This window comes from Hevea brasiliensis, chromosome 2 (assembly GCF_030052815.1).
Source record: "Hevea brasiliensis isolate MT/VB/25A 57/8 chromosome 2, ASM3005281v1, whole genome shotgun sequence".
Taxonomy (NCBI): Eukaryota; Viridiplantae; Streptophyta; class Magnoliopsida; order Malpighiales; family Euphorbiaceae; genus Hevea; species Hevea brasiliensis.
The window spans coordinates 96,072,418-96,086,215 of record NC_079494.1 but is presented as its reverse complement, the minus strand read 5'-3'; the positions used below and the strand labels follow the sequence as shown (position 1 = coordinate 96,086,215).

At 32.5% G+C, this 13,798-nt stretch overlaps 1 protein-coding gene and 1 pseudogene across 1 annotated transcript; one reads left to right on the top strand and one right to left on the bottom strand.

The window, feature by feature from the left end:
• The first annotated feature begins 898 nt into the window (after window positions 1-898).
• LOC131177933 (methylenetetrahydrofolate reductase (NADH) 2-like) lies at window positions 899-6,099 on the top strand (annotated as a pseudogene).
• A 689-nt stretch (window positions 6,100-6,788) lies between these two features.
• Window positions 6,789-11,977, bottom strand: LOC131177932 (glutathione S-transferase zeta class-like). The gene is made up of 10 exons (XM_058143108.1): window positions 11,768-11,977; window positions 10,005-10,095; window positions 9,869-9,925; window positions 9,690-9,775; window positions 9,375-9,446; window positions 9,142-9,195; window positions 8,937-9,009; window positions 7,986-8,050; window positions 7,307-7,366; window positions 6,789-7,009 (listed from the first exon to the last, which is right to left on the bottom strand). Exons 1-10 carry the CDS (start codon window positions 11,975-11,977, stop codon window positions 6,899-6,901), a joined length of 879 nt encoding a protein of 292 aa, XP_057999091.1. The 3' UTR covers window positions 6,789-6,898.
• Window positions 11,978-13,798: the final 1,821 nt, after the last annotated feature.

The window sequence follows — 13,798 nt, the reverse complement described above, 5'->3', positions numbered from 1 at the left end:
GTTTGAGAATGATTGGAAATGATTATTGGAAGTGTTTTTCACAGGTTCCGAATAACTGTTTTCTCTATTTTCAGCCGGTACTCTGCCGGATTTTCTATAAAATTTTCAAAACCTCAAATAAATTATAATTTCAATAAATGACTTAAATGAATTATATTTCATAAATTGTACTTCATAACTATGAAAAAAATAAATTAGGAAGAATAAAAAAATGATTAAATTAAAATAGGGTGTTCCGGTACACTGCGTGGCATGTCTTGCTTGGCTACATCAGACCGGGTAAGGGTGTCACAGATATGCTCTAGGGCATACTACTAACAAGAACCCACCCCTCTCCCACAATAGTTAAAGTAACATTCTCCTAGGAGTACAAGTTTAAACCACTTTATAAACATGCAACTACAAATCCAAAAAAAAAAAAAAAAAACTCACAAATGAGCTTAAGATCTACAACCAAAAGAGAAAAACCACCAAAAATATATAAGTCCTAACCTACAAAGGTAGGGAACCCACAACAAGCCAAGGAAGGACCTTTCCCTGCTTGAAGGGGAAGGGAAAGGCTAGAAGGATCTATAGACAATGAGCTGAACTCGTAGAAAATAAAAGAACAAGAGAGAAATTTCTCTCTCTAAGAAATTAGAGAGAACTGTTTTAAAAGGCATAATTTAATAATTTTTTTTTTGGTAAAAGGCATATTTAGACTCTTTAAGTTATACAAAATAGTCATACAATTTCTTAAAGTGTTTCGAGTCCAATTAAACCCTTCAACTTAAAAAAAAAAAAATCAAATAAGTCTTTCAAATTTTTAAAAATAGATCAAATAAGATCTTTAACTTTTAAAAACATATAAAAAAATATTGAATTATAACTTGTCTCTAATATAAATCTAGTCAAGGCAATGCACGAAGATCTTCTAGTGCATGAGGTCCTTATCAGCAACCATGGGTGTCGAATTTGCAACATCCTGGAAAGTATCTACTGTAACCTAGAGCAGAATGATAAGTTGTTCTTTGCCGAATAATTCAAGAAGCTTCTTTACAAAAACTATGACGAAAATTATAAGAAACTTTTTGAATTATTCGGCAAAAAATAATTCTGTTTGCTACAGGTTACAACAAGTACTTACTGGTATGTTGCAAAGTAGATATGCATGATTGCTTATGAGGACCTCATAGGCTAGAAAATCATCATGCACGGCCTTAACTGGATTTTATATTAGAGGCAAATTATAATTCAGTCTTTTTTATCTATTTTTAAAAGTTAAAGGGTTTATTTATCCCTAAAATACTAAAACGGCTTATTTGATCTATTTTTAAATTTTGAAGAACTTATTTGATCATTTTTAAAATTTTGAAAGGCTCGTTTGGACCTTGAAACACTTTTAGAACTTATTTGACTGTTGATCCATACTTTAAGGGCCAAAATAGGCCTTCTGCCAATTTTTTTTATGCAAATTAATAATTTTTTTCCTTTATAAAAATTCATCAAAATAAGTCTAAATAAGTTCTTGAACTTTTTTCAAAAGTTAAATGAGCCCAAATTCATCTTTTGGTCTAAATAACTCCAAAACTTTTAATTTAGGGGAAATTAATTCCATATTTTAAAAGAAATAGGCATATGAATATGTGAGATACGCCCCAAAGAAAAGAAAAATAAAGAAAATAACAAAAAGGAAAAGATCAGTACATTCTCGAGAAAATGATCAATTATGTGTCGCGTTCTCAATTTGTGATATTTTTCAAATCCTCATCACCCATATAAAAACACAAGTGCCTTCTTTCTTCTTGCGAACATCCGTTTCACAAAATTACAATCTCTAGGTAATCCTTTCAACAATGCTTATCCATTTTCCTATGCTTTTCTCTACAACCAACTTGATTTATGAAACCTTAAAAAAAAAAAAATCTGTGATTTTTCCCCTTCTAATGTGTGAGTAAAAACACAGCTAAAACAAGAAATGTATGTGTTACTTATCTATATCAAGGTTCTTTGATTATTTCTTATTCAGTTACTCCTTATTATATGGTCAAATAAAACATAGTTGAACTTGAACATATAAAAATCATCATGGAAATTTATTATTTTTATGTTTAAAATATCATATCTCAAGTACGTGAATCATGAATCTCATCATCTTCTCTTGTTCAAGAACCATCCAACAACTCTCTTGAGTACTATGAGGACTAGACTAGAAATAAGAACTACGGGACATGAATATACAAATAGACTTATAACATATTATTCATAATTGAAGAAAAAGTTAAAAATTTCACCTAAGAATTTCTTTCAATTGTCGACAATTGATAGCCTACAAAGTGGAATCAGTGCACATTTGATCATTGATCTTAAACCGGTCAAAATAAGAACTACAGGAATATAAAAATAAAAACAAAGTCATTTATTGCCACCCACCTGATCAATAAAATTCTGCTACAAGCACCTTACACAACAGAAAAGAAAATAAACTAGAAACTCAACTTTCAATTACATATTACTCATTATGCTTCTACTAGTCTGTGTTGTACCTTTAACTTCAGAATCTACAATTGATTTAATTGGTACTGGATGGAGGGGTATCTGGCTGCTTCTCTGGCATAGCATTATGGAACGATGGTATCTCATTTTATGCTGTATACAACCTCAGTAGAAGAGGGAACTGATTCTTCACAAATAATTGATGAAGAAGAAACTCTTCAGAGCCATGACATATAAATATGCATATGCAAAGTTATTTATGGTTGCTCTGCCACATAAATATTAATTACATTTAATTACATATTATAGATACCAGCTGAGGTTACTTCTGCATTGGAGCCTATTAAGGACAATGAGGAAGCAATCAAAGCCTATGGAATTCACCTTGGAACAAAAATGTGCAAGAAGATTTTAGCTCATGGCATTAAGATATTGCATCATTACACTCTAAACACGGAGAAATAAGCATTGGCTGTATTAATGGTTTCTTTCTTACGTCCAATTCGTTATTCAGGTTTGAAATGTTCATAATAATCATCTTCAAAATAGTTGCCTATGTTTATGTCTAACTAGGGACTTTCAATGTTAGAATCTTGGTTCGATTGATGAGTCCAAGATAACAGGGTCATTACCATGGTGACGCCCTGCAAATGTTTTCCGTGCAAAGGAAGATGTTTATCCAATATTTTGGTATGCAATTCACATGAAATATTGTATTTTCGGCCAGGATTTGTCACTTAATGAAGGCATTATAGGAAAAGCCCTGTTTTAAAATGTCTAATATTTCTAGCCAATGATCATAGGGCTAATCATCCCAAGAGCTACATATCAACTATCAAGAACCATGGGCTCGGAGAAGTACCCACATGGCCGATGGGAGGATTCTTGCAATCCATCCTATGGTGCTTTAACTAACTATCAGGTGCACAATCACTATACTATATTTGTTGATATGAATCTTTTGATAAATTTCTTATACAATTAATTTTATCTTAATAGCGTCTGTCATCTATGTGGTGTAATTCTTATGATCTAGTTTGTTCACTAAAAGCAGAGTTGCTGTGGCATCATTTCTGGCACAGAAACTGGGATAGCAAAATATAGTGATGCATATTAGAGGGGGTTTTCTTATATGTGTACATATAGCTACCTAGCGGCTTACTCTAACAAATCTCCATCATTTTAATATGTGAGCTTCTGCAACATCATAGTCCAAACAGAGCAAAAAAGCAAATGTTGGACAGGTATGTAAAAATTGATCAGAATTTTTTTTTTCCTATTTTGGCGTATTAGTAGTCGGTATTCTCTCTCCAAGTAATCTACCAAACATAAACCCAACCTTGAAAGGTGTTTAAGTTTGAGTCCAATTATTCTTGACTCAAATTTGAATAATTTGCGATTTAAGTTGGACTAGTTTGACTCAATTATATTTGTGATTTCACATCAAGCATCCTCTTGTCCTCCTCCATTGAACTTGATCTTCCCCATGACTTTTGCTCTTGTGAGTAATGTCACTGGATAGGGCAAGTAGATTTTAAGAGATTGATTTCTTTGGCATAGGTGTTGGTGTTACTGTTAAGAAAATTAACTCCTAAAATGTATTAGTTAGAGGGTAATAAAAATTAGTTTAAAATTAAATTTGACATGTTTTAGTCATTAGAACACCAAAACAACTGAATAGTTTTTTTCCCAACAGCAGCTAGAATGATGCTTTTTCAAAATGTGTTTTTTTTAACCCCCCAACTGCAATCCCAAACGGGTGTGTTGTAGGGCTAGGAGTTTCTTTGATTGCTTCCAGTGGCAATATTGCTCTCAAGTATTAGCTTTGTGATTTTTCCTTCTTTATGTAACTCAAGCCATTAATTTTTTGGGCAGTTCATGCAAGCACATGCCCGTGACAAGAAACTTCACGATGAATGTGCAACTCCATTGAATAGTATTGAAGATATTCTTGACGTACTTTCTACTCATAATAAGTTATCAGCTGCGCTCTCTTCTTCTTTTAATCCAGTCGATTATGACAACACATGCTCATGTCATTTGCAATTTTTGAATATCAGAAATTTAAAAAACATTGCCTTGGGAAGTTGAAAATTATCCCTTGGTCAGAATTGGATGGCCTTCAACCAGAGTCAAAGATCATTAATGAACAACTGGGAAGATCAATTTGAAGGGATTCTTGACTATCAATAGTCAACTAGCTGTCAATGGGGAAAAATCTGATTCTCCATCTGTTGGTAAGTAAAAAGGCGTGCTTATGTGTTTTATGTCCTCTAATACACCACAAGAATCATGTTTCAAAAATTTACAAGACATGTACAAAGCACCTGACAAATCAAAAGAACATATAGGCCATTATATTACTTGAACTTTGATGATCATAAAATTTTGGAAGTGCTTCTGTTGGGTTTTGCAGCACAAATTTTCCTCCTATTCATATAGGGTTGCTTAATTTTTAATTGCAATAGGCAATGAAGGATTCTTAATAAAAAAATATAATCATCACATTGTGGATGCTGCTATATATAAAATGATTAAGATTTGAGCGGTGTTTTAAATTTTGTTTGGTTTTTGGTTCTGTTATAAGAGGGTGGCTTTGGTGTAATGTTAAAGTTACTCCATTGAGTCACCCCTCCCCTGGGTTCTTTGGGGTTGCGAAATAGATTCTACAGGATCAAACCTATGGGACCTAAGGAATGACAGAAGGGAATAAAAAAAGAAAAGAGAGGAAAAAATAATAAAAATAAATAAAAATGAAGTAGAAGAACCCAGATTCCAAATGAACAAATTCAAACTTGAAAAAATCTTTCTGATTCTCAAAGAATGAGGGGGCATTCTGCTAGCCCATCTCGTAAGTTAAATGCTACTGATTAAGAGAAGGCACCTGTGCTCTTGTTAACGGTTTAGAATTTCTTCTGTTGCAAATCTTGTTTCTCAGTATGAGATTCAGATTTCCCGGTGGAAAATTGGAACTGGGTTTAGAGTTTTATATTTCTGAAAATAAGACTTAGATTTTAATTGGGTGTGAAATTACATAGGACACATCTCATTTATCCACTTTTGCTTTATGCCTGCAGGTTGGGGAGGACCAGAAGGATATGTTTATCAGAAAGCTTATTTGGAGTTCTTCTGCTCCACTGACAAGCTACAAGTTCTTGTTGACAAGTGCAAGTCCTTCCCTCTAATAACCTATGTAGCTGTGAACAAAGGAGGGACTTTGCTTTCTAATGTCGGTCCAAATGATGTGAATGTGGTAACCTGGGAGTCTTCCCAGCAAAACAGATTATCCAACCAACTGTGGTTGATTCCGCCAGCTTCAATGTGTGGAAGGATGAGGCTTTTGAAACCCTGTCTAGAGGTTGGGCTTCCTTGTACCCAGAGGATGATCCATCCAGAAAATTGCTTGAAGATGTATCTTGTTACAATTTTGAGTACACACGTTTTCAGCTTGTTTCAAAAATTGCATGCCCTCCCCATGAACACTTGATCTTTTGGCAAGGATTCAATTTTTATTAACCATACAATGTTAAATTTTTGCAGATGCAGAGCAGCCACCTTTTGGTCAGCTTGGTAGATAATGATTACATAGATGGTGATATTTTTGCGGCTTTTGCTGATTTATGAGGTTAGCTGCTGTGGCTGCTCCTCCATTTTCTAAGATCCCATTAAAGCCACTCAAAATGGTGTATTTATTATAAGTTTAAACATCGCTCTGTTTCATTGTGGTGTTTTTGAGTTCTTGATGATATGTAATAAATAATTCATTGGGATTTTGACACCTCCCTCCGGGTTATGGTGCAAAAGCCATTTCAAGTGGCAGCAAATTTACTGGCCTAATGCATATGTATTAATTACCATTCTTTATTGAGTTGCCACACTCCTCTGCATAGTCATAAAGCTGAAGCTATGGATTTTACCCTTTGATAATCTTGGCCCTCCTTGGTGTTAGCTCTCCCAGATTCCAATACAACCTTAGCTCTGTTTCTTTCTTTCTTCTCCTCTGTTTTCTTTTTTTTTTTTTTTTTGGAAATTTTTGAGGGTATGATTGAACTACTCGGGTAATCCCTTAGCCCCTAATGGTTAGACTCTTGACTAAAGATGGCAGGGATTGGCACTAAATTTAAAAGTTTATCATGTGGCTATAATAGATTTATGGCGTATCATTCATAATTTAAGAACAGTTAAAAATTTACCTAAGAATTTCTTTCAATTCTCGACAATTGATAGCCTACAAAGTGGAATTAGTGCTCATTTGATCATTGATGTTAAACTGGTCAAAATAAGAACTTCAGGATCAATAAAATTCTGCTGCAAGCACATTACACAACAGAAAAGAAAATAAACTAGAAACTCCACTTTCAGCCACATATTACTCATTATGCTTCTACTGTTCTTCTTTGTACCTTCAAAATCTACAATTGATTTAACTGGTGCTGGATGGAGGGGTATCTGGCTGTTTCTCAGGCATAGCGTTCTGGAAGGATTGTATCTCATTGTATGCTGCATACAACCTCAGTAGAAGAGGGAACTGAGTCTGCACAAATAAGTGAGGAAGAAGAAACTCTTCAGAACAATTAGATAGGGAGTCCAAAGGTTGCTATGAGTGTGACGGAAAACAGATAAAGCCCCAATGATATTTACAGCAAAAATTAGTAGCTAAAAGTCAAAGACCCTCCAGTTTCATTCATACAGTAGAATTTACTTCTCTTCTCTTTTCATTACAGACTAATTTTCATTTTATATATATATATATATATATATATATATATATATTAGCCGCTTAATCATAATCTGATATGACTACTACAAGAACTCGGGAATCGAATACTACCATATCTACATTGAATTTTTTAATTGCTGGATGAATCTGTGCTGCTAGAAATATGTCTGCCTGCAAACATAAAATTCAAGAAAATAGTCAAATCACCAAATAATTTAACACAAATTGTCATTCTATAGTAGATATGAGTTTATTATTGTGCCACATGCAATTTAAATTTTCACCACTCCCTGTCAAATCCTAACTTCTAGTGCTCCAATTCCATAATGTAATCCCAGAAGCTCAATCCAAGTTTTGAGACCAGATGGTGCCATTCATATTATTTAAGCCAGTAAATAATTTTTTCCTTTTTAGTCAATATGTCCATTAGCTAATCAGTAATCCTCACTGGTGCATGTGCTAATCAAACAAATCCTTCGGTTACATAAATAATGTACCAGTAAATTTTAGCTTTTGACTTGACAAATATCACTTTCTACTTGTGCATAGAATTGTGTACCTTTCCTTTTCTATCTACAGATGATGTAACAAAAATAACAAGTCCACATTACACTTCTCTCGCAGAAAAGATGTGGGTAGGATATATTTTCCCATTTCATAAAATTATGATAGATTGGCAGAACCCTTTATATCCCATCTTTGTAGAAGTGTGTGCAGAAAAATTCTGTATATTCTATAAGAAAGACAGAGGCATAAAAAAAAAATAAAAAATAAAAAATAAAAAATAAACCGGGAAAACTTCATCTCCAGTTGCATATCTTCCAGCATGATCTTTCAGCAGCTTCTCAAGTGCAGAGACCGGCACGAGCAGCAATCAAACCAAAATTCCGATAAAGAAGCACAAACAATCAGATGTTAAAAGTGGAATTCTTTGAAGGCTGAATTAGATGCAAAATAACTAAATTTATAGGCCTTCTATATTGACTTGTATCTGATATTAACACTGTTTAGTTTTATTATTGAAAAAGCTAAGACAATGATCAACTGATTAAGCAACAAAGTATGCACCTGCCCTGAGCTTCTCAAAAACAATAAAACTAAAGGTAATCCAATAATCCATATGAGCTCTTCACTTCATCACTTAACAATTAAGAAATGCTCAGTGGATATGTGCATTGCACTGTCAAATCAGATTAGTTATTAAAGATTTATTAAAATCATTTTAGAATTCACCTTGTCACAGAATGTTCTCGATGTGGTCTACCAATGACAAATCTATGACTTATGATACATGGTGTAGATTTGAAATCAATGTGTCCCACAAACCAATATTTTGAGACATTTCTCATGTGTTCAGTTGAAATTATGTATCTGTTGTCTGTCTGCCAATACCATACAAGTAGTCCAATTAACAGTTTGATAAGATGATGATGCTTAGATGGATATTTGTGTTAAGATTGTAACTTAAGGTAGCTTATGTCTTTGCTTTTAGATAATTGGAAGTCACAGAAAAAGTTTCACACGCCAGAAATGTGAATCAATTGTAAATCTAATATGTTATGCCAACCTATAAATTAGAAAGGAATTTATATCTTCTTCTTTTTTTTCCAATGATTTTTTTTTTTCTTTTTTTCAGAATTTTTATCAACAACTCAACTGTTTAAAATTTACAGCTATCTTTATTATTTAAATGCTTTGAATAGATGGAAGTGTTCAGCTGTGGCTTAGTAGATCTTACCTGCAAAGCCTTTGCCTATGTGATATTGAGCCCAAGCAAGCTTCTCATCAAGACCAACTTTTCCCTCTACAAAATTCTGCAAAAAGAGAGACCCCAGAAAAACACAGATAATCCAAATGGGGCTGCTAAGTTGTACCTTGTAAAATTGGATGCAATACTTCCTCTTAATTGAGCTACTTAGATGCAATAATCCCAATTGGAAACTCACTAGCATAGGTTGATTCTGAAGTGGCTGTATTCTTGAGGAAACAATATTTGCTACCTACACCAGAGGTGATTAAAGAAAAACGATTATAGCAGTGAAAAGAGGCAAAAACATAAAGGCAAGGACAAATAAACTATGTCAAGTGCAAGTAAATCAAGAAACAGGATACTAACATAAGATAAACACATAAGACATACACAATTTGCAATTTAATTGCTAAAGAAATGCGATTTAACCTGGTAATTAATAGCTTTTTTCTGAAGATCATGAGGCAGCAATGGGTGCTGTGGATACTTGTCATCGAGATACTGTACACATGTATTACCAATTTAAACCCACCAAAAAATAACAGAGAAAGAAAGGAACATAAAAATTTATGATTAATTGCAAAAAAGGTAGCAAAAAGTGAAAAAAGAAACACTACTGACCTTTGCTTCAAAATACATTTTGGATGCTACTTAATAAGAACCAAAATATTTATTATAGAAAACCTTAGTTGTGTTTCTGGAATTAACCCAAAAGTTTACAATAATAATAAAAAATAAACTTACCATTAAGATGGCAAAAGAGTCGAAAACAACAGTGTCACCATCCACCAACACAGGCACATAGCCAAGAGGATTGAGTTTCAAATATTCTGCAGGCAACCAACAATTTTTTTCTTTTTTTTTTTTCCTTTAAACATAAAAACTTAATATTTAAAATTGTCAAGTAAATATGGGTTTCTCACCAGCAGTCAAGTGCTCCCCTTTGGCCATGTTAACAGCTACATAGTCAAAGCTTAGGCCTGCAAAAATGAAATCAAATTGAAATGCTTCATTTATTATCAATGAAACAGAAAGAAGAAGAAGAAGAAGAAGTAGAACCTTTGAGATTGAGAGCAATCCGAACGCGGGTGGGGCAGGAGCTTCTCCAGTAGGAATAGAGCTTGAGCTTCTTGGTATCTTCTTCAACTGTCTTGAAGTTCAATCAAACAATTTCTATCAATTTTCAATTCAAAACTTGAAGTAAAGAAAGAGAGACCGAGAGAGAAAGAGAGAACCGAAATACCATATCAAAATGACCTGGGAACAGAGAGAGAATTTCCACACTCTTCTACACGTTCCAAGTTCAAAGCCATATATATATATATATATATATATATATATATATATATATAGAAAAACAATTTTTAATTAAATATATAGTGATTTCTTTGCTTACCAAAATCTTTAATTGCTATCATAATTAAATTCAAAAATTAAATTTTTTACAAATTGAAGAGCTTTTGAGTGAAAGTGATCGTGAAAATAATTTACCCTTAAAACAATGGAGCTTGAATTTCTCAGTGAATAAACAAGTAATAGAAACCAAATTAGAGTTGTTCAAAAGCAGCTTTCCAAAAGACTTTCTATAGCAATATTTTAGGTCAAACTATTGATTATAACAAGAATAAGGTTAAGAAAACCTGCATTGGCTACGACAATTGAAAAATTGTCATCTTCTCATGCATGAAACTGTTCAATTCTTCCCTTATTTTCCCTATTTGCCTCTCATCATTCTCATAGCTTCACAATATTTTTGTCCACATCCCAAATATTATGAATACTGTTTGAGTATGGGTAACAAATTCTAATTTAAAAGCTGTCAGTTTTTAAATTGTTTTTGATCCCCTGGAGGTTGCATCAACGAAGCTGAAGGAATTCAATAAAATATTGTTTAAGCTTTCTTTTCTAGCTCTCTCTTTAGTTTTTTCTTTGCAGGTCCTTTTTTTTTTTTTTTTTGTTTTCTTGATTTCAAGGGCTACTGGGCGCCTTTGTTTGACTGGCGACAGCCTTTTCCTCTTTTATTCTTGTGTTCTCTTAATTTTCTTCTAGTTAATTTTCTTAATTTTTTTTTTAAATAGGTTTGTTTAGTTTCTTCTACCTTTGGGGAAGATTTATTTTGGCCTCTAGCTGGGATTTCACAGTTTGAAAGAAAAGTCATCTACGCAGATTTTTGCCTCAGCCTAATTGAAGGACAAGCTGGTATTTGATCAACCATAAATTTCAAGATGAGTTTTTCTGATGCCATCAATTTGCTTGATTAAAACACATTCCCACAACGTCAGTTGAACCCCATTAATCCTAGCACCGATTCCTTGTGCTTTCTGAAACAGCTTCATCACTTGATTCTACAACAATAGTTTCAGCAGCCAAAGAAAGCTGGGCTATTAAGGAAGTCGCTGCTTTTATTTTTATTATTTTTTTTATAAGCAAAAAAGAAAATTTTATTAATGGAAAAGGAAGGGAAACAGAGGGCAGGGAAGGGCTCCAAACTAAGACCTTTCAAGGCAATCCCTCATACACCCAAACCTAAGGGAGCACCAACCACAAACCCCACACAAAATCAAACCAACAAAAACAACTGAGGACAGAAAACATAAAAATGAAACAGAGCCTTGACCTAAAACAGTTACCACCACTAGATGACTAAATGAAAACTTGACAAGCTATAATATCCAAACAACAACTCTGGTATCAGTTCATATTTCTAAAATTTTCTCAATCTTTAGCAATTTGTCCAGCTTAGTAGTTAATGGTACCTTCCTTATCAGGGATCAAGCCCAGCCCTTTTCCTTTCTACCACCTCTTCTAAATTTTGGAGAGACATTCGACACTTCTGTCAGTAATATACTACGCTGATGATGCTTCAGCAACCTTGAGCATTTAACTTTCCCATGTAAGAAACTAGAAGCATTCTCTTCTTGCTGTTGGTATTCTTCATAACACTTGGAGCATAAATTCCGATTCTGTACTGTTCCATAGAAGCCACAGCCATTAGCGCAGAGTGGTGGTTCCTTGTTGCGTTGTGATTCCATTTTTGCTCTCTTTCTTTCTTGTTTTTTTTTTTTCTCTCTTTTCTGTGTTATCAGAATAGATGTTGATTTTCGGTTTTAATTGTGGGGAAATATATAGGGAGCGAGTTTGTGTTTGATTTCCTAACTTTGGGATTATTTCCTAATCTTTTTGGGATTCTAAGTGATTACCTAATCTTTATGGGATTCTAAACATAATTCTATCTGAGAATTGGATTTGAAAGATGAAGTTTCAATGTTTATCTTCTGTTTAAATAAAAAAAAAAGTTCCTAATAAACATGTTTATCTGAAAATTTTTTTGGAATAATTATTACACATTATTCTTTTTTGATTTCCCAATCTTTGTGGGATTTGAAGTGCAATTCTATTTGAGAATTAAATTTGAAAGAGGACGATCTTAATGTTTATCTTCTAATAAAAAAAAAATTCCAATGTTTATCTAACAACTCTTTGAAAACATTTATTACATATTATTCTTCTTAGATTTAACTATATATAATGAAATTTTACATAAAAATGAATGAATTAATTAATTAGTTATTTTGGTATGAGCTGGGTATAATTTATAACTATTACAATAAAAGTATAAATAACTAACATACTTTTTTTTTAATTTATTTGGTTAAAATTTCAATTTAATTCTTAAATTTTACATCAAAATTCATTGAAATTAAAGTGATAATTAGCTAGTGTCATCCAAGGTCCCTAAGCATAATATTTATGGCACTCTCTAATTTATTATACGCGGCGGGAGTTTTTTCAGAAATCTTTCTACAACTTCTTTAAAGTAACTCAATTTATAAATATTTAGAATCCTTTTATTTATTCCATTTAATTTCGTGACTTCCTTGTCGCACCCTCAATGAATCTCATATCGATACTAATATTGTACCATATTGGATTTATTCTAAAAAAAATTATGCAATTTTAAATTTGAATCATAATTAGAGTTAAATAAATAAATAAAAAATTAAAATTAAAATTGATATATAATCAAAATAAATTAGTAATAATAATTTTATAAATAAAAAAAAAAACACAAAAGTTAAAGGAAAAAAATCGATGTGACAATAGTAAAGTAGTCAATTGTAAAGTCCATAAAAATTGAAATGACCAAATAACCTTTTTAAAATGTGCATTAATTTTGGGTTTTTTTTTTTTTTTAAAAAAAAAAAGGATGATACTATTGGAGAAACAGTATAATGGCACTATTAAAGGAACAACGGCAACTCCTTTTGTCTCAGCATTTATAATAAAATAATTATATAACACTTTCAAACTCAATGATTATTTGGATTTTGCCTTACATGGTAAATACTGAATCAAAATTGGATCAAAATGGAATGAAAGAATTAAAATAGAACTCTAATATGATTCGAGTGAAAAGTTTAGACTCTAATAAAATTATTTATGTGATAATGGGATTACTCAATGAGTGTCTTGTTCCTATACACCGGAGTAAAATGGATGAGTTGAGCACAAACACCGGCACATAGTAGAAATTGGACAAGCACTTTTGCACCATGCTTCTGTATTATAAAAATACTTGTCTCATACATTTGAAACTGCAATCTATACTATAAATTTTATCCCTTCCACACATACCACTCATTCCACCCCATATTAAATTCTTTCCAAAATACACCAAATTTTCAAGAGTTGCATGTATTTGGTTCCCACAATTCTATTATCTATTGACAATCTAATAATTTTGTTATATTAAGTATTTTAAAAGGTCATTTAAAACAAATTTTTATTTAGAATGTTAGAAAAATATCCTGGCTAGAGGAAATTAAAGATAAAAAATTGAAGAAGAGGGTGAA